Genomic DNA, 25,754 nt, shown 5'->3' with positions numbered 1-25,754 from the left:
TGTTTCTGATTCAGTTTTAAAACCAGTTCAGATCCAGCAGAGACCGATCCGGGGCTGCAGGCTTTTACAGGTCGGTCCAATACTGATAATAATAATAATAATAATAATAATAATAATAATAATAATAATAATAATAATAATAATAATAATAATAATAATAATAATAATAATAATAATAATAATAGTAAAAAATCTTTATTAGAAACAGAAAGTAGAAGAGAGGGGGCTGATGGGAGTTTGAGTATTTAGTCCTTCACACCTCAGTCAGTTCATCAAGGTCTCAGAAAAGCAGCGGAGGTTTGGTGAACGTTCTGTTCTCTGCAGAAACACAAGTAAAAAACAATTTCAGTACATTTCACATATTCCGATAAAAACAGATTTGGTGATTTTAATAATTGAACGTGAATCTCAGTGACGAGGAGACGACTGAGCACAGAGACCAGAAGAGCAGAAGAGCAGCAGCTGGCGGCTCCGTGTCTGCAGTGATCGATGAGTCTTATTATCCCGTCAGAGTACACGCAGTACACACAGTACACGCAGTTTAGTGCTGCGTCAACTCGGATTAAATTTCACAGTCCACACACTTAGTTTAGTTAGTTTGGGGACTGATCCGAGTTTGTCCAAATGGTTCCAGCCTTCTGCTCTAATTATCTGAATTAACATTGGATTCGTTACCGTGAGCTGCAGAGTTTTCCCGCTCTTTGTTTTCTCCTTCGCTCTCTGGAGTCACAGCGTCTGAAAAACAGCACAACAACCGTCGCTCTCCGTGTTCTACAGACTAAAATCACTTCACATATTTTTACTTAACATATTAACAACAGTGAGGGAAAAGTACTTTTACTTTCATTACATTTACTTCCTGTAACAAGTATTTAAATTCTTCAAACTCTGCTCAAAGATTTTTCGTTTTTACTTCAGCACATTTGTTAAATTTAAAGTAGCTCGGCTTCGGTTCATTCCAAAACTTTCAAACTGCACTAAACCACTGATAAAGTTTTTTATCCTGTCGTACTACGACACAAAACTATCTGAATACTTTGTCCACAGCTTTAAGTTCTTCACCTGTGAGCGAGTCGCAGTGTTTGAGCGCTCGCTCCACCTGCTCCCTCCTCCTCGACTCGAAGTCCAGCGCCTCCTGCAGCTTCCTCTTCGCCTTCTTCTCCTTCTTCAGTCTCCTCTGTATCGACACTGGACCAACGACGGAAACGACGGTTAAAGAAGAAGTTCCTCAATTAACGGTGAATCCACAGACAGACAGTTCTAGTCCCCGGGACCCGTCTCACCTCTGGCCTGTAGTTTAAACCCGTCTCACCTCTGGCCTGTAGTTTAAACCCGTCTCACCTCTGGTCTGTAGTTTAAACCCGTCTCACCTCTGGTCTGTAGTTTAAACCCGTCTCACCTCTGGCATGTAGTTTAAACCCGTCTCACCTCTGGTCTGTAGTTTAAACCCGTCTCACCTCTGGCATGTAGTTTAAACCCGTCTCACCTCTGGCATGAAGTTTAAACCCGTCTCACCTCTGGTCTGTAGTTTAAACCCGTCTCACCTCTGGCATGTAGTTTAAACCCGTCTCACCTCTGGTCTGTAGTTTAAACCCGTCTCACCTCTGGCATGTAGTTTAAACCCGTCTCACCTCTGGCCTGTAGTTTAAACCCGTCTCACCTCTGGCCTGTAGTTTAAACCCGTCTCACCTCTGGCCTGTAGTTTAAACCCGTCTCACCTCTGGCATGTAGTTTAAACCCGTCTCACCTCTGGCCTGTAGTTTAAACCCGTCTCACCTCTGGCATGTAGTTTAAACCCGTCTCACCTCTGGCCTGTAGTTAAAACCGTCTCACCTCTGGTCTGTAGTTCGGAGCTCAGCTGTCTCTGTAGCGTCTGCCGGGCGTCTCTCTCTCGCTCCAGCTCCAGTTTTAAGTCTTTCCTCTGCAGCTGGTTCTGTTTGTCCTGGGATCGAGCGCTCTCTACTGCCACCTTCAGGAGACCCTAAGATATCACCAACATATCAGTATCTCTGCTTCTTCGTCTCCATCTTATTGTATCTGCGTCATCATATCTGTCAGTGTCTCCACATTATTGTCTATTTATCATTTCTACATTCTCAAATTAGTGTGTTAAGAACAACAGCACCTGTATGTTGGTGAGCAGTGTCTCCATAGACGACAGACCCTCGGCCAATAGAAACGGAGTAAAGGCGGGGTTTGCGTGGTTGATTGACAGTGGCTGCTTTTCATAGGTTGGTTTTAGGAGGGGGAGGGGCATCAGAATGTCATCTGCAGGTTGAGAAAAAGTAAAGACACAGTCCAACAACATGGCACCAATGTGGTTCAGATCAGGCAGACTGCCCCCCTCCAGGTTGTGATGCCCATGTTAGCTCGGATTCCTCATAATCATAAAAATAAATAACAAAGTTGTTTCTTTTCTAAACACAGGTGTTGTGGTGTAACGGCACAAACAACCAGACGTTGTATAACCAGCAAAAACCCAGTGGAGCTCTGATAAATAAAAAACCCGTCAATCTGACAAACACAACAACAACAACATCAGAAAGCTTCAGGACATTGTACCATCTGCTCTGTCCCCATAAATACAGAAACACACTCTTACCTTTTTCTTTCAACACCTTTTTCATGTTTTCTCTCTCTGCGATCTCCCTGTCTGTGGCACAAACACTCGTTTAGATCAGAATATTGCGTGTCCATCAGGGTTTTTATCTGCTGACCCAACAACAGTTTGTCTCTTGACATTAGACTTTCAGAGATACAGCAACATACCTTTATGAAGACTCTTCTAATGGTTCAGATAATAAATCATAAGAACATGTTCCAGTGCAAATAACAATATTTATATCCATTTTCTCAAGGACAGAGCTGCCTGTGGTCACAGTCAGAAGTGCTTGATAACAGACTTCAATATAATAATTATTATTATTACGATTGAATTTATTACACAGAAACTGTGATCTCATGCAGTAAAAGATGATTTGTTTTATCTATTTTAGCTAATAAAGCTAAAAACAACATTAATACTAGTTCAAGTTGCAGCAGATCAATCAACGGTATCAAATTTCTGAAACTGTGTTTTGATGTTTTGCTCATCCTGAAACTCGATAGCAGCAGCAGTGCAGGAAAAATAAAGGATGCACGAGCTGGTGCTGTGTACTGACCCGGCTCCGGTGACGCTGCTGCAGGAGGAGGTGACGACGAGGATGATGAAGATGCTCTGGAAGGCGATTGGCTATTAGGTTCCTGGGGGTGGAGCTCATCATCACTGGGGGAGGGACAGGGGGAAGGACTTTCTGTTGGACACTCCTCCTGGACAGAGTTGGCATTAGGCCTGTTAGCATTAGCCCGTTAGCATTCTCGGTATTAGCATTAGTAGTGTTAGCTCTCACTTTGCTGTCTTCAGTCTCCACCTGCGACACGGCAGCCATGTTTGCCAAACTGCTCAGCTGACTCATCTGGTTCATTGCCATGGCGACACTGGTAGGAGGGAGGCCCACAGGAAGCAGGGGGTGTGGCATGACCATAAAAGGGAGATCAGAGAGACCTGAGGAGGTGGAAGAAAAATGTATAACGTATCACATGCTATTATGCTAAGCTAACACTGATTACATGTAACTTACGGTTAGCCAATAAGGAACTGTGCTGCTGCAGCGTGTTGAGGTTGAGACACGCTGCACCAGCAGGGGGTGTTACAGCTGAGGAGGGAACAGGGAGGAGGTGCTGCTCCTTCTCCCAGGATCCTTCATTGTCTCCTACAGGAGACAAGGAGATGCGGCAAGGAGTTGACAAAAGTGCAGAGGAAGTAAGGAGAGAAAAGATAATCAAAGAGGAAGGAGACAGGAAACAAGGAGACAAGTGAATTTCAAGGCAGCACTTCTGTCTTAAGAATCAAACTCCGCCCACAGCCCGAAGACCAGCTCTACTTGGTTGGCCTGGTGATGATGTCACACCTGTGTCTTCATTCTCCATATCCAACTCAGCTCCGTTGTGATGTCGCTGCTGATTACTGTTGCTGTGGAAACCCATCATCATCCTCATTTTCTGCAGTTTCAGAGCCTCGGCCATCGCTGCCGCTGTCAGACCTGCAGAGAGCAGCACAGGCCAGGTGAGACAGACTCCAGGTGTTTATGGGTCACACTTCTTCACATAACAATAATGATAATAACACTTATGAATCTGATAAACATCCCAAATGTTAAAGAGACGGAGGAGGAGGAGGGTGAAGGTTTCTAACTGATCAATAATTAATAACTCCGGCTGCTTCTCGGTCTCCAGTGACTGTCGGTTTCTCTCAACCAACTCTCTCTTCCCGCAGCCACTTGGCCCAATTAATTGCCTCTAATTAATTAAATTAGCATTAACGAGGGACTCCTAACGAATGGACAGCGACCCCCTCCCCCTCCATCCCTCCGGCTCATTAAAAACCTCAGATGAAGAAAAACACTAAGAAAAGTTTTGGTCTTTTTGTTCTCTCAGTTCCCTGCAGGTTTTTTGTTCTTTTCGTTTTTCAGCTTCTGAAACTGGAACAATTATCATCAGGAGACTTAGAAACTGGCTTCATATTAGTTTGATGTTTCTTCTCTGAAGGTGTTTCTCAGGTTCAGAGAATCCAGGACGCGTTCATCTTAGCACAGACTACTCTGTAGTATTCAAACTGATGAATCCTTTGTTCAAAGTAATTGTTTGGATGTGATTCAGTGGGCATTAACATTTGTATCTCCTCCTGTAATTATGTATCAGAAGGTGTGGATCATCAAAAATGTGTTGAATCTGTAACAGATGTAGAATGAGATTCCCGCTCTTTGACTACTGTCAGTGTGCAGCAGTAAGTTCATGCATGTAAATGATATCTACAGCACTTCTGTTTTAACATAGGATGAATCCAGCCTCATCAAACCTGTGGTAACATCCATTCTACTTATTTTAGGGTCTATTACAGCAGTTTTCTGCTGATCACCGTTAAAACTGTTTCAACACAGCTGCCCAGGTTCTGATCCATCAGAGATCAGATGAGGGTCCACACTGCAGTGCCACGGTTTCAGGACTCGTGGGACACACAGATACACGTCTTCTTTGTTATTTGAAATATACATAAAACTGCATTTTCAGTATCAGGATCATTTCTCACACCACAGATTCTATTACAGAGGTTTCAGCTGGGGAAACACGCTACAACGGTACACTGCCCTAATCCACACACACACACAGTTAATAAACCCGTCACTTTGATAAATTTATTGTGTTTGCGTTTAAATTCCTGTCAGTGAAAAAGGCTGAAGGAACTAAACTGTTTCCTATTTGATCAACACACACTTTAATTCCAGGTAAACTTCTCTCAGAATGTCGAGAATGACCGTCAGGGCGGCTTTAGACCGGTCTGTTAGAAATGATGACCCACGTCCTGACCCTGACCTTCTCCAACCCTAACCAGTAACCAGCATGCTGCACGTTGTAGTGATCCTTAGAGAGTCTCTGGGTTTCCCCTGGGTTTTGACAGTTACAGCGGTACTTGCGAGTTAAACGTCACGTCTCTACTTTGTTTGATTCAGTGTAAATGAACAAATTCCCACAAAAAGAATCGACTTGCTGGGAATATCTCTGTGTGAAAGGTTCTTTTGTTTTTCGGACTGTGTCTACGACTGCAACACAACGAGACTTTATGCTCAGTTTATACTCGACCTTTAAAACATTTAATTAACTGTGTGTGTGCGTGAGTTAATCATTTTCTTCTTTGTTTGATCTCCTCGTCTCTGACCTCGGTCAAGAAATGTGGCAGTTTGAGCATTTTTAATAAAACCCAGAGTGTATGTGTGTTTTAATATGTGGTGTTCTGTGTGTGTGTTTTCATTAGGCTGTCACATCTGTCAGGAGGTGACGGAGGTGAGGGGGTCGGTATGTGGTTTCTCTCTGTGACCACTGAGGCGATGGATTAAAGCACAAACATTAAAGACTCGACTGTTCTCGTCTGTTTTCAGTTTAAATGTTTGGACGGCATGAGACAACGCTGCAGGTTTACAGGGGACCTGAGACCACCTGTCCACGAACCGTACTAAACCCTCGTCTAAAATGAGGCTAAAACCAGAGCTGTTTCTTTAACCAGTCACAACATGTTTTTACTTAAATTAGTTCTGTTCTGGTGTCAGTGCTGAACCACAAGTAAGTCTGAGGTCAGAGGTCAAAGGGCCCCTGGACCAGAGCCTCTGTTCATGAGAGTCAGGTGTTTCAGTCAGTGGGATGAGGATCAGCTGTGGGTCTGACACACAAACAGACACACACACACACACAAACAGACACACACACACACACACACAAACAGACACACACACACACACACAAACAGACACACACACACGCAGCTCCGGGTGAGACTCCGATCTGTCAGTCATCCTGACATCTGCTAATTAAGCTGCTAATTATAGCTCTAATCACTGTCAGTGTGTGTGATGGCTCAGATTTGGCTGACAGACTGAACTCAGGGTAAAAAAATATCAGTTCACTGTGCAAACACCTCTGCAAGAAGAATAAAATTAAGATGTGACTCTGCAGCAGACACAATATTTATTACGTCTGGAGACTTTTTATTCTTTAATTTTTACTTCACTGGGACCCTTGTGTGATCTTATTTACAGTTTTCACACAAAATGCTAAAAGAGAATTATTTCTTTAAATAATATCAGTATTAATTTTTTCCTCCAGTGTTTAAACTCAACGTAATTTGCTTCATACCTTAAACCAACAAACAAGAGCAATGACCAGCCGCTCCAACGGTTCCTGTGCAGAATCTTTTATTCAGAAAAACTAAGAAAAAATGAATTGAGTTTGGTGGAAAGCTGCAGAAGGAACTCAGTAAACCAAACTACTTTCAGGATAAAGGGTTTGTTTACATTATGTCCTCATGAGGACACCAAGGTGACATCATCAGAACGGACCACCTGACCTAGACTAAAACAGGTCTAGAACAGACCCAGTCCACACACAGTCCTAATGTGGGTTTAGCCGAAAAAGTGACGACTTTTTCGGATCTCAGACAGTGGAGACTTGTGGTGGGGTTAGAGGTAGGGGTTTGACTCACCTGTCTGGGACAGCAGGGCGGGGCTCAGCAGACCATGTGGGAGGATTCTGGATCCATCCGCCATTGTGGCCAAGGCCAGAGTCCGTTTAGGGGGACGACCTGGTCGAGAGCTGAGTGAAGACACAAAAAACACCTCAAATAAACCTGCTGACCGCCTTAAACAAAGTGGATTCCACCTTAAATAATGAGCCACTGCTGGCTGCTCTGCTCAGTTTGAATCTTAGGTTCCTCATGAATTAATCTGTTTCATCTCTCTCTCTCCTGGAGCTTGTTCATTGTCAGTGTCGATTGTCCCTGGGGACAGATTTAAGAGTCGCACAGGAAGCTGGTAAAATATCACATTTAAATAGAATCATGTGACGTCAAATATCACGAAGAGTCTTTAAAATATTTATTATGTACAGTTCAGTCTCACTCTTAGTTTATTTCTTCAAATTACAACAAGTACTTGTAATTACTGAGGTTAAAGTGGTTATAGTTAGGTCAGATCTGATTTCAAAGTACTGGTCTGAATGGGTTCTAGAGTCAGTTTTTAATCATCTGCATCTGTAAAGTAAATAAAACTGTAAAGTAACTAAAGCTTCAGATACTTGTGGAGGTAAAGTAACTTAAAATGGAAATACTCAAGTAAAGTACAAGTACCTCAAAATTATTTAGTTTCCTTTCCACCACATCTGATATCACACAGGTCACTCTGTTATCCTGAAGTAATCAGATTACTTACTCCCCATGTGACTGACCACACAGCTGGTTGTCATAGTAACCACAGCTGCAGAAACTGCTGCCTCAGCGGTTTGTGACCCCGCACTGACCCGAGTAAATTAAATTCCTCAGTGCTGAGTGTTTAATATCACAGTGGGGGACGTGTGTGTGTGTGGGCGGGGGGTGCTCTGGTGCACTGAGCGGGAGCGTCATTAAGTCATGTGACTTTTCCACAGGTAGAACTGTTGGAACCGGGTTCTTTACTGTATAATACACAGCATCAGTTGCTGTCGGTGTCATCCGGTGTTCCAGGTCTTGATCAGCAGACTCCCTCCTCTGTTCGACCAGCAGGGGGTGATCGGTACCCGGCTGCTGTCTGAGCAGCGTCCTGCACCACAGATGGTCTGTGTTCTGCCCTCGTTCCTCCGTGAGCTGAAGCACTTGTCTTTTCTGTGATGTTCTGTGGGGACCTCAGCTGGGACTGGGGCTCCTGCCCCAGTAAAGGAGACACTGCATCTTGCTTGAGGTCAGTGCTTTTGTGTTGGACTCCTGCACAGATGGTGCCCTCTGTTTTGCTTCAGTACTTGGTTGTGGATGTGTTCCAGGTGCTCTGCAATTTGTCTTTGGGCATTTTTTAATAAACAATAATATAACAACTCCCAACATGTCAAACAAACTGTCATCAGCTTAATACGAACGAGGAGATTAGAGCAGATTAACTCAAACAGCCTGTTCACATTAAAGCTGTGATTCACTGTCAGTACGGATTTAACACTTTAACACACACACACACACACACACACACACACACACATACACAACTCTTTTTAATCCATAATTAGTTAAAGCTCATTTACATAATTTCATCATGAGAAAAAAAAAACATTTTGATCCACATTCAGCTGTAATTGAGCTAAATGTGATTAAACACACACACACACACACTGATCTGGACTGAAATACTGTGTGTGTGTTTGTTTGTGTGGAGCATCATGACTTTTGTTTCTGCCTCTGTGAGTTAAAACTTCTCCAGGGTGGAATTTCACAGTTTGAACAAATTTAATGTGATCATTTCCTAAGATTCAGGTTATTACATCAAAGATCAATTAACTGTTAATTATTTTAATTGAAGAAGTTTCTGATAAACCATTAATTGAAAAAATGTAAGCTCTTGTTAAGGTGCAGTACTCCACTAATTTATAGCTAATTAACTAACAGTAACTATACTGCAGTGTTAGGAAGTAACTAAGTACTCAAATACTGTACTTAGATAACTTTTATGATACTTGTATGAGAAAAGATTTGATTACTTTAAGAAAATACATCATATTATTAGTCGTTATCAGCAACATTAAATCAATACATCAGTAATACTTGAATAATGAGTACTTTTACTTTAGATACTTGAATAATGAGTACTTTTACTTTAGATACTTGTATAATGAGTACTTTTACTTTATATACTTTATTGCTCCTGTTTTACTTGTTCAATCTGAGTCTTCCTCCACAGCTCTGCGGATAAAATAAACCTGAATAAATAAATGTGTGGTTACATGAAATCAGATTTATGTGTTGACACGTGTTCAGTTCGTCAACACTCTGTGTTGGTTTTTAATGATTTTCTGATTCAATTCTATTTGTTCTGTTATTAACACGTTAAACAGCTCAAGGGTCAGGACTCTGTTAAACACTACAGGTTCTCTCTTCTATTAATACATATACTTTATATTCATATTGTGAATATTACAGTTCAATCATTCTTTCCACTAACCCTGCTCTTTAGGTTTTTCTAATAAATAAAGAAATGATTTTGTTAAAGCTGATAATAAAACCGTGACATCCTCATAGATCATCTGATTTACATTTATCACACTATTTTATCCAAAGCGACCCACAAGGCTGAGTAAGTGTTGGGGGGTCCTGCCTACAGACCCTGCTGGAGGATTTGAGCCCCGGTCTCCCGCATAGAGCGGCTTATTTGATTTCTAATGAATATCTGATGCGTTTATAGATCCGGGACTCAGTCTCTCTTCTTCTGGATTGAAGCTTTCAGATCTTCATGTTGGGATTTTAAACACAATGATCATTATAAACATATAAAAAATGAAAAAAATCTTAATTATTAAAATCAAATTATCAAATAGAAAAATAATGTACTAATAGTTTTAAAGGAAAAACTCTGAGTTTCTATTTTCTGTGTTTTAAAGACATTTTTTTTGTTCGGATGAAACAAACCAGAAAAGCTCTGATTCTCCAGTTTACCTGTTAAATCAGCTAAAAATCATTCTTTAATAAATAAACACCTGCCTCCCCCCGGAGGAGCAGTGGCTCACCTGGCGTTGGTGCAGTCCCGGTACAGCGTCTCGAAGTCGGCTCTGGTGATGAGTTTGCAGCGGTTCACTCCGGGCTGGATGGCACCGAGCCCCCGCAGGACGCGGACCTGCTCCACGGTGCAGACCACCGGGCTGATGTCCAGCCGCTTCAGCTTGGTGTAGACGGTGTGGAGCCCCCCCACCAGGTGCTTCAGGAACAGCTCGAACACCTGCGGCAGGCAGATGAGCTCCACGCCGTTCACCGTGAACGACGCCACCTTCACCCCGTGAACCTCCACCATCTTACACTCGGTGTGCGGAGCGCCGCCGCCTCCGCCGCACGCGGTGCCGCTCGCCCCGTTCACACTGACCGGGACTCTGCCGCTCAAGAAAGCTCCGGAGAGGCGAGCAGCGGGGAGGTGCGGAGAGCTGGCCGGGTTAGGAGCGCTGTAAGGCGGGTCCGAATGGAAGAGAGGGTCGGTGGGTGGGGTGGAGGTCCGGGACAGAGGGGTGCTGGAGGAGCCCGCCATGTTGGAGGAAGAAGAAGAAGGAGAAGGACTTGGAGTTCTCTTTCTGTTCTTCTTCTTCTGTTTTCATCAGCGGTTCTCCCGCCACTGACACTGACAAGAGTCTCCGCCTCCCTCTCTGATCAGCCGTGCTCCGCCCGCCCTCTCTACTACACCTGTCTCTCTACTACACCTGTCTCTCTCCACCTCTCTGTACTACACCTGTCTCCCTCCACCTGTCTCCCTCTACCTGTCTCTCTCCACCTCTGTCTCTACTACACCTGTCTCTCTACACCTGTCTCTCTACTACACCTGTCTCTCTCCACCTCTCTGTACTACACCTGTCTCCCTCCACCTGTCTCCTTCTACCTGTCTCTCTCCACCTCTGTCTCTACTACACCTGTCTCTCTACTACACCTGTCTCTCTACTACACCTGTCTCTCTACACCTGTCTCTCTACTACACCTGTCTTTCTCCACCTCTCTGTACTACACCTGTCTCCCTCCACCTGTCTCCCTCTACCTGTCTCTCTCCACCTCTGTCTCTACTACACCTGTCTCTCTCCACCTTTAGGCCGTTTTACCTTTGTGTGGACAATAATCGACTGAGCTGGTTTGTTCTGTTTCCACTAAAGAGAATTCATTAATTCATGTAATTATCGTCCTCAGTAGAAAAGACTGATGGAGCTGAACGAAACTCCACCTCATACATCAGCCGAGTTTCAAATTAAAAGCATCAAATTAACCTTTACACTGCAGAGCAGATTACCCGTCAGCAGAAAACACCTGAATACATCAAAGCAGCCTGGTGGTTCAACAGGTAGATCGTTGGCTATAGATGCAGAAAGTTTGTGGTTCAAACCCCGTCACAGACACCAGGTGTGTCCTTGAGACTGTTCATGTTAGCTCCCTGTGTGCTGTATGTGGCTGCCCACTACTCCCCCCAGGGGGATGGGTTAAATGCAGAGGACCAATTTCATTGTGACATATGACGATTGAAGTCTTCCTTTCTAAAAATCCACATCATTTATTGACCTGTCGAACTGATACAGGAGAAAATACAGAACATGTTATTACGAGTAGGAGCCGTGAATTGGTCTCAGAGCCAGTGAAGTCAAAGTCACTAAAAGATATAAAAAAATCCTAATCCTAATCCTCCTCATGATAATCCTGGTCCTGATCCTGAATCTCATCCCCTAGATCCTATGAAACAGATGAATAATATTCACAGTTACACAGAAACCAGTTCGGTCAGTGTCCAGCACCAAACTCCACTCTGTGTTTTCTCTATAATATTCTCTCTATACTCCTGTTGTTTCATGTCTCTCTCTCTTTCTCTCTGGAGGTTTCTAAACGAGTCATAAATGATTTGGCAGCTGATCAGAGCTGTCCTATCAGCTCACAGCCCTCGTTAACACCTCGCACTAACGAGCTACAAAAGATTGTTTAATGTGAGGAACAGAAGAGGCGCCAGCAAAGATTTAAAAGAAGAAGACTTTGTTTTTCGTTTTAACGCTCTTTAAACGTTTTCACCAACAGACTGAACAGCTGCAGACACACAGAGAGATCAGTTAACGTGTAATCAGATTACTGATTATTTTATTATTATCTGGTTTGGTCAGTTCACCAGACCTGATCCCTACACTTGATCTGGTTTCAGACCTGTGCATTCAGTTGATGAATGTCTTTATTGTCATTGAACAATACAACAAAATTTAAACAGTTGATTTGTTATTGTAAAATAATGGAAGAACTAATTACAGTGCATTTCAGTGGTTGCAGACATTTGATCATATAAAACATTAAAGGGCTGTTTAAAATACCAAAGGTGGGGGCAGTGGGACAGGGGGCCGAGAGTTCAGTTCTTGGACAGCTGAGGGGTGGTAGGGGTTCTAGTGAGCAGGAAGTCTTTACTTCAGACGTGAGCAGGAAATCTTGGTTCTGACGTTCAGGGCGAATCGTAGTACCTTTGGTGATCTTCTGACATTTTCCTCTAGCGCCACCATCAGGTCAAATTTCATCAGAGCAATATTTAGACAGATTGTGATAATAATTATGTAGAAGAAGAAGATGTCTTTAACCATCTGGTCTTTTTAAGATGCATCAAGAAGAAACAAGATGGAACAATCTGTGTTTCTGGCTTCACATCACTTACTGCGTGTGTGTGAGTGTGTGTGTGTGTGTGTGTGGGGGGGGGGGGGGGGGGGGGGGGGGGGGTTGGAGACCAGCAAGAATTTTTAACTATTTACTGAGGACTCACTTTTTACAAAGTGAGGACGTTTTAGTTGGTTCTCACAACGAGAAGGGTGTTTAAAGAGGGTAAGACTGGGTTTTAGGGTTAGAATGAGTTTTCGGTTAGTTTAGGGTGAGGCAGTACATGTGATAATTAAAAATAGAAACAGAGTAGATTAACGTGACAGCAGTCAAGTGTCCTCACACCGATTGCAATACAAAAATGTGTGTGTGTGTGTGTGTGTGTGTGCGCGTGTGAAGGACTTGGCAGAGCTAAAAAGCACCACAGAAGAAGAAGCAGTTGTTGCCAAGCCTCCAGCAGTGTCTCAGTGATCAAACGGTTATCGACCATCTGATGATGACAATCTGTAACTATTCTTACTTACAATATACATGTAGCGACACACATACAGTATTTATGAATGTGTATATTATATTTATAATAATATATTGTACATAAGTATATATAAATAGAAAATGTATAACATATACTACATTGTCGGTAGTGAAACAGTCAGTCAGTGGTCCCAGTGCTTAATGCATTAATACTCAACGTGCACTCACTAAAATGGATTCTGTCATGAACCAGGTAGGATTTACATGCATGGACTAGCGTTAGGGTTAGGGTTAGAACAGAATATAGTTTAGACAGTTTATTAGTTATTATATTATAAAATGTATATAAACTGAACAGCACAGGATAAGACGGATTGGTTGTCCTAAAAACCAGATGCAGGTGGGAAACATGCTGAGAGGAAAGCAAAAAATTCAGAAGGTATTATGTATAGATAAAAGATAATGGCTGGGAAGCTACGGAAATTATAACACGAGTCACATTAAGATGCTGCTGATCTCTAACCTGACCAGAAAACAAGATGACCCTTCGAGTTGATCTTCTTCAGCAGCTCTCTGACTTGAGCTGGATCCTCGACTTTGTTGTTAAAAACATGATGTCCTCCTCAACACTGTCTGATCAATTCATCAAGATCTGGACAATTCATTTATCTTTGGAGACTCAATTTGCCTTCAGATCATCTCCATGTGTGAACAAGACCGTAGTGTAAAATGCTGCATTTTCTCCAAAGACCATCTGATAAATTTTCACTGTTTTTAGTTCTTCTTCTGTGAATCTACTTGGCTGGAGAACAACAAGGAACGCGAGGACCAGGAGATGCTAATGAGATGGATCTAGCAATTCTCCTTTTCTTCTGGTGTCAACCCAGAGTATCAATAACAGCTAGCATTTGACTCTCCTGTTTCCTTCTGACACTCTGTTTCTGTCACTGAGGAAATTGAAAAATGTGTATAGCGACAATTCACAATAAAAGGTATCTCAAAACACTTTACAGTGTACACAAGGTTTAAGATCTTACAGAGTATAATTATACAAAAAATTTATATAGGAAACCCAACAATCCCATTTGACCAAGCTTTAGGCAACAGTGGAGAGGAAAAACTCCCTTTTAGAGGAAGAAACCCCTTGCAGAGCCAGGCTCAGGGTGGGTGGCCATCTGCCTCAACCGGTTGGGGTGAGTGGAAAAAGGAGAGAGAAAAGAACAGCAGGCAGCAAAAACAACAACAAGCAGCAAGAACATTGGGCAGGTCAACTGGATTCTGGAGATGTACAGCTCCAAGGAGGAGGATCCCTGCAGAAAAGTACAGAGAGCACGAAACACACACAGGAGAGCAGCCAATATGTAAAAAAAAAAAACCTCTATACATCTAACAAAACCCTTAAAATGACCAAAACCGAAAATGAAAAGACAAAACCTATAACCAAGTTGACTGATGAGCCGAAATGAGATAAAACATCAAGTATTACCCTTCATTTATTTATTTAGTTTCCTTTGCTGTCAACTGCACCTGACCAATTCACTCAGCATCAAACTTTACTGATTGTTTGAAAACTCTTTTGCAATGATGGTAACACAGCTGAAGACGTATCTTTTTGTGAACAACATGTTCATTCATATGTGTGTCCACACTTTTGACTGGTAGCGTATAAAGTATTTGATAACGTGTGCTCCCCTAAATAATTACAGGAAGTCTCCAGAATAGCATCAGACAGCCAGGCGAACCATAAACCAAATGGAAAATAGGTACATATGATCATCCAGGAGTGGTGAACACTGAGTGGCAGTGGTTCGTAACAAGTTCATCAGATCATCAAATCTTCGAGAGGACTTCTTTGATGCACTTGACTGTTTCTCTTCAGGCCTGATGGACCTGTTTAGGAAAAAGAAAGGCCTGACTTCAGCCTTTAGAGGGGCTTTTACATCAGACAAAGGTGGGTTGACTTGTCTATATCAGTTGACTCTCTCTGTTCCGTCTGTCTCTGTTCATCTCCTTTCCTCTTTCTGCTTTTTTCTCATCTCTTTTCTGCTATTTGCTCTCTTCTGTTTCTTTCTCTTCTCTCATCTCCTTCATTCCTCATCTCGTGACTTTCTTTAGTTCTGTTCTCTGCTTTGCTGCCTATTATTCTTTCAACTCTCCTCTTCTGTATTTTACCCTTCTGTCCTCTACCTCTCCTCTCTCCTTTCCTCTCTCATTTCCTTTCCTCTCCTCTCTTCTTTCCTCTCATCTCTCCTTTCCTCTCCTCTTTCATTTCCTTTCCTCTCTCACTTCCTTTCCTCTCTTCTTTCCTCTCATCTCTTCTTTCCTCTCCTCTCTCCTTTCCTTTCTTCTTTCCTCTCCTCTATCCTTTCCTCTCCTCTCTCATTTCCTTTCCTCTCCTCTCTTCTTTCCTCTCAGCTCTACTTTCCTCTCCTCTCTCATTTCCTTTCCTCTCTGGTTTCCTCTCCTCTCCTCTCTCCTTTCCTCTCCTCTCCTTTCCTCTCATCTCTCCTTTCCTCTCTCCTCTCCTTTCCTTAATGTCTCCTTTTCTTGTCCTCCTCTACTTTTGCAAGTTCTAAAAGCTGTGGGGAAATTCTGGAGTGTATGATTTGCTGTAGTCCATCATCTGCACTACTGTGGTTTGACCATAGAAATAATTAGAGACATGCTTATTTTATATTGACCTTTATTTACTATTGCTAACCATGCCCCCGTCACGTGACTCCTTTACCCTGCTACCAACATGGCTGCTGAGGACTTACCGTCTGAATTTGATGTCGTCATTCTGGGCACAGGTACAGAAATCCCTCTCGTTTTTAGAATATTATGACCTGGTTTATGTGTGTAAACATGTCTCTGGTTGGTCTGACTGCTGTTTAATCCAAAACGTCCTGGAACCCTGGATTAAACCGATCCAAACAGGGGACACAGACTGGAGTTAGCCTGCGTGTTAGCTAGAGGCTAACGGTCTTTTCATATTTAACGACAGCGGCTAGCAGCTAACGGTCAGACTGCTGTGTTAGCAGCCGTAAACAAACGTGAATAAACATCGCTTCGTTAATACAGCTGCTGCTGTCGGTGTCGGCGAGTGTTACCGCTAGCACTGGGGCTAACGGGGCTGTTTCCACAGCTAATGTCAGCTCTGTTTGTTTATTCAATGTGCATCTGGTGCTAACGTTAGCCCCCCTGTGCTGCTAGCAAGTGAACGACACCTGACGTTACTGTGATGCTAACAGTTAGCATTGTCATCAGTTTACAGATTTTATCTGTAGTTTTGTCTCTTCACCACTATCAGTGTCTCACACTGCCTCAGTAATCCTCCTGTAACAGGCCACATAACAACAACATGAAACGGTACAGCAGAGTAAAACAGAATATTATCACATCGCTGCTCAGTAAAATTGGGCTAAAGAGGATTTTTTGGAGAAAGTCGCCGAGCAGCGGAGATAGGTTCAGGTCACTGAGATGTAACATCAACATGTGTGCTGAAGTTTCAGAAAATTCTGAATAACACATACACATTCTCACAGTCGGTCAATACAGCAGCATCTAACTTTGCTGGAGTCTCCGGGAGCTGATGCTGAAGGTTGAGTTCTGTTTGGAAACAAACAGGAGCCATGATGATGCTCAGTGACTCAGTTCCTCTTTGTTTCTGTACCAACTACATTTGTTTGATATTTAATTTTCACAGTAACAGAAACATTTTCTTTAATGTACAGTATTGATAACTTTTCAAAGCGTTTACAGCTGGACTTTACAGATGTCAGTTGTAGGGAAAAGTTGTTTAACTGAGACAAAGCTGCAGAGAAACGCTGTGTTTATCTAATCATAATTCAACTAATGCTAATTCTTGTGTGTGATAAATCAGTGTCTGCACTGGCAGCAGAGGGAGATAAATTCTTGGGCGAGCGACGTCACAAACATAGGGATGGAAGGAGAGAGAGAGTGGAGCTGATTTATCCCCCAGCCAATCTCCTTTCCTTGTTTCCTCTCCTTTCTTCCTGTTAGTGGTAGTGACTGTTTCACCAGGTCACTGGATGTTAAATCACTTGGTCTCTGAATGTCTTGAGACATGTGTTTGACTGAATTAAAGAGACTGTTTTCATTATTATTTAAATAGAAATGTGATCTAACACTTATCTTAATGTGGAGAGGTTCTGTTGAAGGGTTTTGTGACTCGTTTAACATGACTGACAGCAGAACACAGATGTTCACAAAGACTAACTGAATGGAGTGAATTCATTTTCATTGTGTGTTCAGGTCTTGCTGAGTCAGTGGTAGCAGCAGCCTGTTCCAGAGTCGGACAGAGAGTTCTTCACGTCGACAGGTCGGTACTGGTAACATTAATATTCTTATTGATAATCAATCAATAAATGCATTATTATAAATGGTCCAAATGTTCTGTAATTAAACTGTACATCAGTGTTTCTAATAATTAATGTAAACCTGCACAAATTAAGACATTTGGCACTTATATTTATATATGATTGTACACACAAAAAATATGAGAAATCGCATAAAAATCAAACACTAACATTTTAAATGAGCAGTTTTCAATTCAATATTATTTGTATAGCGCTAAAGGTTAAGGTTTAAGACCTTACAAATATAACTGTATACAGAATTATATAGAAAACCAAAAACCCCACTGAGCAGCACCAGGAGACAGTGGAGAGGAAAAACTCCCTTTAGAGGAAGAAACCTCCAGTAGAACCAGGCTCAGGGTGGGCGGCTATCTGCCTCGACCGGGTAGGGTTGAGTGGAAAGAGGACAGAGAAAAGATCAGCAGGCAGCAAAAAAAACAACAAGCAGCAAAAACACTGGACAGGTTGGTAGGACCAGTAACTGGACTCTGGAATGAAATGAAATGGTGGAATTAGAATGGATAGAGGAGAAAGGAGTGAGGAGAGGAGCTCAGTTTATCAGTAGAGGTCCCCCAGCAGACTAACCTATAGCAGCAGAACTAAGAGATGGTTCAGAGTCACCTGATCCATCTCTAACTATAAGCTTTATAAAAAAGGAAAGTTTTAAGTCTAGTCTTAGATGTAGAGAGGGTGTCTGCCTTTAGAACCTGAACTGGTTCCACAGGAGAGGAGCTTGATAGCTAAAGGCTCTGCCTCCTATTCTGTTCTATTCTGGATTTTTTTCATAATTTATTAAACTAGAAATGAAATATTAAGATCCACTAAAAACAGTGTAATGTATTCCAACGTTTGTCAGCTGCAGGCTTGTATTGTGAAAGGATTGTTCTTTGTGTGTTTTTAGGAGGAGTTATTACGCAGCGAACTGGGCCAGCTTCACCTTCACCGGCCTCCTCACCTGGATCCAGCAGCATCAGGTGAATGCAGCGCTGTGCTCTGATTGGCTGCTGAAAACATAAAGATGGATGATTTTACTGCTGCTGATGATGATGGAGAAGGTGAGGTCGTAGTTACCTGTGTGTGTTGTAGGAGGAGCCTGAACTAGAGGAGGCACATGATTGGTCGAGTCTGTTGGAGGATGGGGAGGAACTGATCTACCTGTCCAACCCTGATGCTGCCTCCATCAGGAACCTGCAGGTGTTTTCCTTCACCAGGTAACCTGTTAGTTTTCTTTATTAACACACACTGTCTTCAGGAAGTAGTCAGACCCCTTTTCTATCTGCACTTTTATATAAAGATGTAAAAATCTGTGGTGTTATCTTTAAGCTGGACACAGAACAGGTTGATCCCAAGACATGTATATTACTGAATTAATTATTGTTTTTCTCAGTCAGGAAGATGAGGAGGAAGCTAAGAGTCCTGATCCTCCAAACACCACAGAAGAAGAAAAAGGTGTGGACGAGGATGCTGCTGCAGAAACATCAGAGGAACAATCTGCAGGTAAGTTTGGGACAGAGTTCCATGTTAAAAACAGATTCTTCACTGTGGCAGATCTGCAACGTTCAGTCGGAGCAGAAACCAGCTGAAAGAGTCTGAAGAAGTCTTTTTGTTTAGTTCCAGATTCAGGAGAAGAAGAAGAAACAGAGGAAACAGCAGGTGTAGAACAGGTGAGGGAAGGAAGGATCAGTGGAGAGAAACTTTACAGTGGCTCAGATTTGAACTTCAGGTGTTAAACAAAACACTTCAGGTGTATTCACCTGAAATCAATAATTGATCAGTCACTGATCAGTTAATTAATTGTTAGTTATTACTGTTCTTTAGCAGCCTTTCACAGCAGGACAGGTAATGGGTACACATGGATAACAGGGTGATGTTTCACCCAATTGCAGGATGCCCACATGGAGGGGGAGGAGTCAGATGCTGACAAGCCACACCCATCTGCTGCTCAAAGCCAATCGGAGCCAACCAGAAAGAAGATCAGCTATGCTCACCTGGTTAAGGAGGGACGCAGGTTCAACATCGACCTTGTCTCTAAGGTGCTAAAGCATCATATGACAAAGTACTGTAATACACACAGTACTATATACTCCTATAGTACAACACATATAAAATGACATCATATGAAATATTAAATAACGAAATCTAACAGACAGACGTTAAATTCTACCTCCACTTCTAGCTGATGTATTCTAGGGGCTCATTGGTCGATCTGCTCATCAAATCAAACGTCAGTCGATACGCAGAGTTCAAGAACGTATCCAGGGTACTCACCTATCGCCACGGCAACATAGAACAAGTACGTACAACCTTTCTGTTTCTCGTGCCATGCAGCAGAGCTGACGTGTTACCTGTCTGTCTGTCAGGTGCCGTGCAACAGAGCTAACGTGTTACCTGTCTGTCTCCCATGTGCCGTGCAGTAGAGCTGACGTGTTACCTGTCTGTCTGTCAGGTGCCGTGCAGCAGAGCTGATGTGTTTGCGAGTCGTCAGCTGTCTGTGGTAGAAAAGAGGAAGTTGATGCGCTTCCTAACTTCCTGTGTGGAGGAGACGGAGCAGCAGCAAGGTGAGACGTCTCACCTATCTACTTGCTGACATCATCCAGATATTAGCAGCAGGGCTTTGCGGGTAATGTAGTCCGGTATCCTACCTCCAGCCTATAATGGTCAGCCATATTTGGAGTTCCTTCGTGACCAGAAGCTTGGAGAAAATCTAGAGCACTTCCTACTTCACTCTATTGCCATGGTGACAGAGGATGCACCTACAGAGGACGGGCTTGCTGCTACACGTCACTTCCTGCGCTCACTGGGTCGCTACGGCAACACACCTTTCCTGTTTCCTGTCTATGGTCTTGGAGAGATCCCGCAGTGTTTCTGTAGGTAAGAAACTGTAGTACCTTTAGTATTAGTACTACAACTGTTACTCCTGCTCCTGAAGCTACTAAGGGGCGACTGTGGTTCAGTTGGTAGGGCAGTCCGCAGTTGTCTACGAACCCTAGAGTTCGCTTCCCCCCAATCCCTGGCCACACAAAGTGTCCCTGGACAAGATGCTGAACCCTGAACCCTTGGCGCCTCAAGGGGAGGGGGGGTTACTACTATTACTATTTCTACTATTATTACCTCTAGTACTACTGCTACTACTACTACTACATTTATAAATAACATGAGTGTGAATACTAAACGTAGTACTGCTGACACAGTTCAGTTGTAATCCTGATGTCTCATTAAACCATGAATATTAATGAGGAGGGTGTCGCCGAGGGCTCGGCTCATTTACACATTAGATATTACCGGATATTAGTGCTCAGCTCAGACACACAATTAATACACACACATTAACACACATGCACATGTCAACATATACACTTGTTACCACACATGCACATGTCAGCACACACACGTTAACACACATGTCAACATATCAACATGTACAGAGACATTAATATACATGCACATGTCAACAAAAAACATCTCAGTTGTTTATTTTAAACATGACACACTAATAAAACTGCACTGTAAGATTTAATTACTCATGGTTTTATTAACTTATACTCTTTAAAATGTTCTTTGTTAATTTGAAGAAAAACTTCAACTGCATCTAACATAATGAACTGGCTTCTGTTTGTGCCTAAATGTACCAAACAAGTACACAACAATCATGTCAAGCTGCACCCAGTGGTTTTAATAAACTGAAAGTGAACTGTGGTAGGGACTGAACTCAACACTCACCGTTATCATGTTTCACATAGTTTATACTGTGTGAAAATAAATTCAATAAAATGTTATTTGTATAGCACCAAATCACAACAGAAGTCATCTCCCGGCACTTTACAGTGTTTAAGGTTTAAGACCTTACAGAGTATAGTTATACAAAAAATGATATAGAAAACCCAATAATGCCATTTGAGCAAATTTTAGAGGCAACCGTGGAGAGGAAAAACTTCCAGCAGAACCAGGCTCATAGTGGGCGGCCATCTGCCTCGACCGGTTGGGGTGAGTGGAAAGAGAAGAGAGAAAAGAACAGCAGGCAACAAAAACAACAAGAAGCAGCAAGAACATTGGGCAGGTCAACTGGATTCTGGAGATGTACAGCTCCAGGCAGAGGATACCTGCAGAAAAGTACAGAGAGAGAGGGAGAGAGAGAGGAGGAAACAGAACTACAGGAGAGAGAAGACACAAAGTTAATGATATGAAATGGTGGAATTTGAATGGATAGAGGAGAAAGGAGAGAGGAGAGGAGCTCAGTGTATCAGTAGAGGTCCCCCAGCAGACTAACCTATAGCAGCAGAACTAAGAGATGGTTCAGAGTCACCTGATCCATCTCTAACTATGAGCTTTATAAAAAAGGAAAGTTTTAAGTCTAGTCTTAAATGTGGAGAGGGTGTCTGCCTCCAGAACCTGAACTAGTTGCTGGTTCCACAGGAGAGGGGCTTGGTAGCTAAAGGCTCTGCCTCCCATTCTACGTTTGGAAAATCTAGGAACCACAAGTAAACCTGCAGTCTGAGAACGGAGAGTTCTGCTGGGAAAATAAGCAGTTCTAGAGATTTCTTTGATGTATGAAGTGAAGGAGATATCCTGATCAAAGATAAGTCCGAGATTTCTTACAGTATTGCAAGTACTTGAGGCCAATACTAAGTCATCAAGGGTGAGAACGTGATTAGACATGGTGTCTCTGAGATTTTTAGGCCCAAACAGTATAACCTCTGTCTTGTCTGGATTTAGGAGAAGGAAATTGGAGGACATCCAGGTCTTAATGTCTTTTAAGCAGCTTGACGTTTGACTAATTGATCAGTTTCTCCTGGTTTCATAGATAAGTATAGCTGGGTATCATCTGCATAACAATGGACATTTATAGAGTGTTTTTACTAATAATATTGCCTAAGGGGGGACATATAAAGTGAAAAGAATCGGTCCAAGCACTGAACCCTGTGGAACTTCGTAGCTGACTTTGCTGTGCATGGAAGACTCATCATTAACATGTACAAACTGGAATCTATCTGATAGATACGATTTAAACCACTCTAGTGCTGTTCCTTTGATTCCAATGACATGTTCCAGTCTGTGTAATAAAATGTTGTGATCTATAGTGTCGAATGCAGCACTAAGATTTAACAAGAAAGGTATAGAGAGTAGACCATTGTCTGATGCTAATAGAAGATCATTAGTGACCTTTACCTGTGCTGTTTCTGTGCTATGATGTACTCTAAATCCTGACTGGAAATCTTCATACAAGTTATTGCTGCACAGGTGGTCGTACAATTGCTTAGAAACTACCTTTTCCAATGCATGCTGAAAAGTCTACCACTATGCTCATTTGTTTTGAATTTTATCAACTTAATTTAACGAGTTGAGTGAACTCTAAGAAATAATTCATTTAACTTGACATAACATAACATAACATAATTTTGGTTCACTTCTAATCCAAGATTGTAGATGACCTGGGTCTAACTAGAGTCCAACTACAATTTGTGAATTTGTGTAACAACTTGTGGATAGGAAGTAAGATCAACTTTTAACAAGAAACATAACATAGCTACTTTGGTATCGTTTATGGTGCAGTTAAATACCTTTTGTTTAGTGGAATAAAAATTCACAATAAGGTTTATTTTTACAGTGTGTTTTTTCATTTTATCCTAATACATTTCTTAAGTCTACCACTGAGTCAGTAAACTCTAAATATATATATATATATAAACTCATGCTGACTCTGAAGCGGCTCTGTCCCATCAGTCCTGGAACCTTTTTTTTTTTTTTACCCTTTTTTTAAAAATTAACTTAAAATATTCCCATGTCACATGTCTTCATGTTCACAACCAAAAAGTCGCATTGACTGAACGGTGTGATACTGACTTTAAAAGTCGTCAGATTTCATGTGATGTTATTAAAGTCATAGTCCCATCAGCTTTAAACTCAAACTGTCTCAGTTCCTCAGTTGATTCAGAAATGTTACACACACCTGATGTTTGTGTGTGTTATAATTTTTCTTTGTGTTTAGAATTAATGCTTTGTTTTCTTTTAATCAAGGACACTGACATTAGTGCCGAGCAAACCCCATTAGTTTGTGTGCGATGTGGCTCAGTGTCTTCTGATGCTTCGGAGACGACCACACTGTGTAATTAAGCCGTGATGACAGACACAGTAAATGTGTGTCACTGAACGTCTGTGTTAGAAAAGGTCGACGAGTGCCTGTGAACCTGTTTAATGTGATTCATGAAGTGAGCTGTAATTTGATTATGCCATTAATTAGTGAGATGGGGGGGGACTAAAATGAGCCACAGCTCATTGATTGGTTGTAATGCCTGTCAATCAAATGCAGATGTCCCCTGAAACACTGTCCTGTTTAATTAAGATTAATTAGGCTTTTATTTTTAAAATGTACTATATGGTATTAAGACAGTACTTGTTAATCTGTGCTAAGGTATATTACAGATATAATACCATTACTCAGAATTAGACCCAACATTCATCAGAGGTTCAGAAACTTCATTAATGTGTTAAATGGAACGATTCTAAAATATTAATTACACCTGCATGTAGCCCTAAAGCTGCCCTGATCAAAGATATCTCTAGAACTGCCTTTTTCACCTGATTTACCTCTAAACTAGCCGTGATTTACCTGTAAACTAGCCTTGATTTACCTGTAAACGAGCTGTGATTTACCTGTAAACTAGCCGTGATTTACCTGTAAACTAGCTGTGATTTACCTGTAAACGAGCTGTGATTTACCTGTAAACGAGCTGTGATTTACCTGTAAACGAGCCGTGATTTACCTGTAAACTAGCCTTGATTTACCTGTAAACTAGCCGTGATTTACCTGTAAACTAGCCTTGATTTACCTGTAAACGAGCTGTGATTTACCTGTAAACTAGCTGTGATTTACCTGTAAACTAGCTGTGATTTACCTGTAAACGAGCTGTGATTTACCTGTAAACGAGCCGTGATTTACCTGTAAACTAGCCTTGATTTACCTGTAAACGAGCCGTGATTTACTTGTAAACGAGCTGTGATTTACCTGTAAACTAGCCGTGATTTACCTGTAAACGAGCTGTGATTTACCTGTAAACGAGCTGTGATTTACCTGTAAACGAGCTGTGATTTACCTGTGACTGTGTTTCAGGATGTGTGCTGTGTTTGGAGGAATCTACTGTCTGCGACACTCGGTTCACTGTCTGCTGGTCGATAAGGACACCAACAGGTACAAATGCTGCTGACTGTGAAGGTAGAACTAATACTGCTGATAGTACCGTGGGTACTGCTGTTACTCAGGATTACTCTCCGATGGTGCTGAGCATTATTTTCTCCTCTGGAAAAACTCGGTGACTTTTGAGTTTCAGTTATTGTGTCCAGAAGAATCCGAGAATGAAGGAAACTCATTCACAGCTTCCATGTGGGCTGGATTGGGTCGAACTCCAGAACTTTGGAGAAGGTTTAGTATTAATGGTCTGTATCCACCGCCTGGTTATAAACCTGACATTTACCTTTTCAACCTGAGATCCATCCACTAACACGTTCATGATATGTGTCTGAAAGACCACAGGTAAGTGGAGTCAATGGCAGGTACTGTGGCTGAAGTCGTATTAAGATGAATTGGATTCTGGTCCCGACTTGGACCACGTGGGTCTCAGAGGTGTGTTGGTGCAGACTGATCACACGCTGTTTTCAGAGACTGAGTTGTAGAGTTGAACAGATTCAGACTCTGGGTCTGAGCTGCTCTGGTCTCTGGTCTGTATTGATCCAGATCTGATCAGAACCATCAGCTTCACACAGCAGCTGTTGGAATCTGTGACCTTCTGTTAGCAGCTCTGATTGGACCATAATTTATTATCAGTAAATTATTCCATTTATGGAGAGGAAATGAGCTCATAATTTAACCTCTGATCCTCTTCATCACCCCGTCTCGCTCCCCACCCCCTCTCTCTGATAGATGACTCCCGTCCTCTCCACACCTCCCTGCTCTCTCTCTCTGTCTGACGGAGTCTCTCTATCTTTATTTGCTGCCTCGTCAGCTGCCTGATCAGATGATTGATTGACACACACACCGGTCACCTATAGAAGGTCACACACACATCATGTGTTGTCATGGTGACATTAGCCCATTAGCATATCTCCTTCAGGCAGGTTGCTTCTGTTAGCCTCCAGGTTACAGTTTAACCTGGAAAACCAAAGTGTTAAAAAACCATGTCCCATTAACAACCACGGGTTCACTGTCGACAGGAGCTGATTTCTTGAAATAATTTAGTGTT

General features: G+C 42.2%; 2 protein-coding genes across 2 annotated transcripts; one reads left to right on the top strand and one right to left on the bottom strand.

Annotated features, from left to right (window-relative positions):
- Positions 1-221: 221 nt before the first annotated feature.
- On the bottom strand, positions 222-10,624 carry LOC113161036 (dachshund homolog 2-like). Its single transcript, XM_026358528.1, has 12 exons — positions 10,108-10,624; positions 7,073-7,182; positions 3,951-4,082; positions 3,621-3,752; positions 3,390-3,544; positions 3,162-3,309; positions 2,603-2,653; positions 2,126-2,268; positions 1,834-1,981; positions 1,063-1,188; positions 676-735; positions 222-318 (listed from the first exon to the last, which is right to left on the bottom strand). Exons 1-12 carry the CDS (start codon positions 10,614-10,616, stop codon positions 281-283), a joined length of 1,752 nt encoding a protein of 583 aa, XP_026214313.1. The 5' UTR covers positions 10,617-10,624; the 3' UTR covers positions 222-280.
- A 5,237-nt stretch (positions 10,625-15,861) lies between these two features.
- Positions 15,862-25,699, top strand: chm (CHM Rab escort protein). The gene is made up of 11 exons (XM_026358223.1): positions 15,862-15,951; positions 17,417-17,483; positions 18,422-18,494; positions 18,607-18,731; positions 18,908-19,017; positions 19,132-19,184; positions 19,407-19,553; positions 19,697-19,813; positions 19,967-20,078; positions 20,169-20,391; positions 24,629-25,699. Exons 1-11 carry the CDS (start codon positions 15,900-15,902, stop codon positions 24,720-24,722), a joined length of 1,173 nt encoding a protein of 390 aa, XP_026214008.1. The 5' UTR covers positions 15,862-15,899; the 3' UTR covers positions 24,723-25,699.
- The last annotated feature ends 55 nt before the right edge of the window (positions 25,700-25,754 follow it).

Source organism: Anabas testudineus, chromosome 10, assembly GCF_900324465.2.
Source record: "Anabas testudineus chromosome 10, fAnaTes1.2, whole genome shotgun sequence".
In the NCBI taxonomy this organism is placed as follows: Eukaryota; Metazoa; Chordata; class Actinopteri; order Anabantiformes; family Anabantidae; genus Anabas; species Anabas testudineus.
Note: the sequence above shows the minus strand (reverse complement) of the source record. Positions and strands in the feature narration are given on the sequence as shown.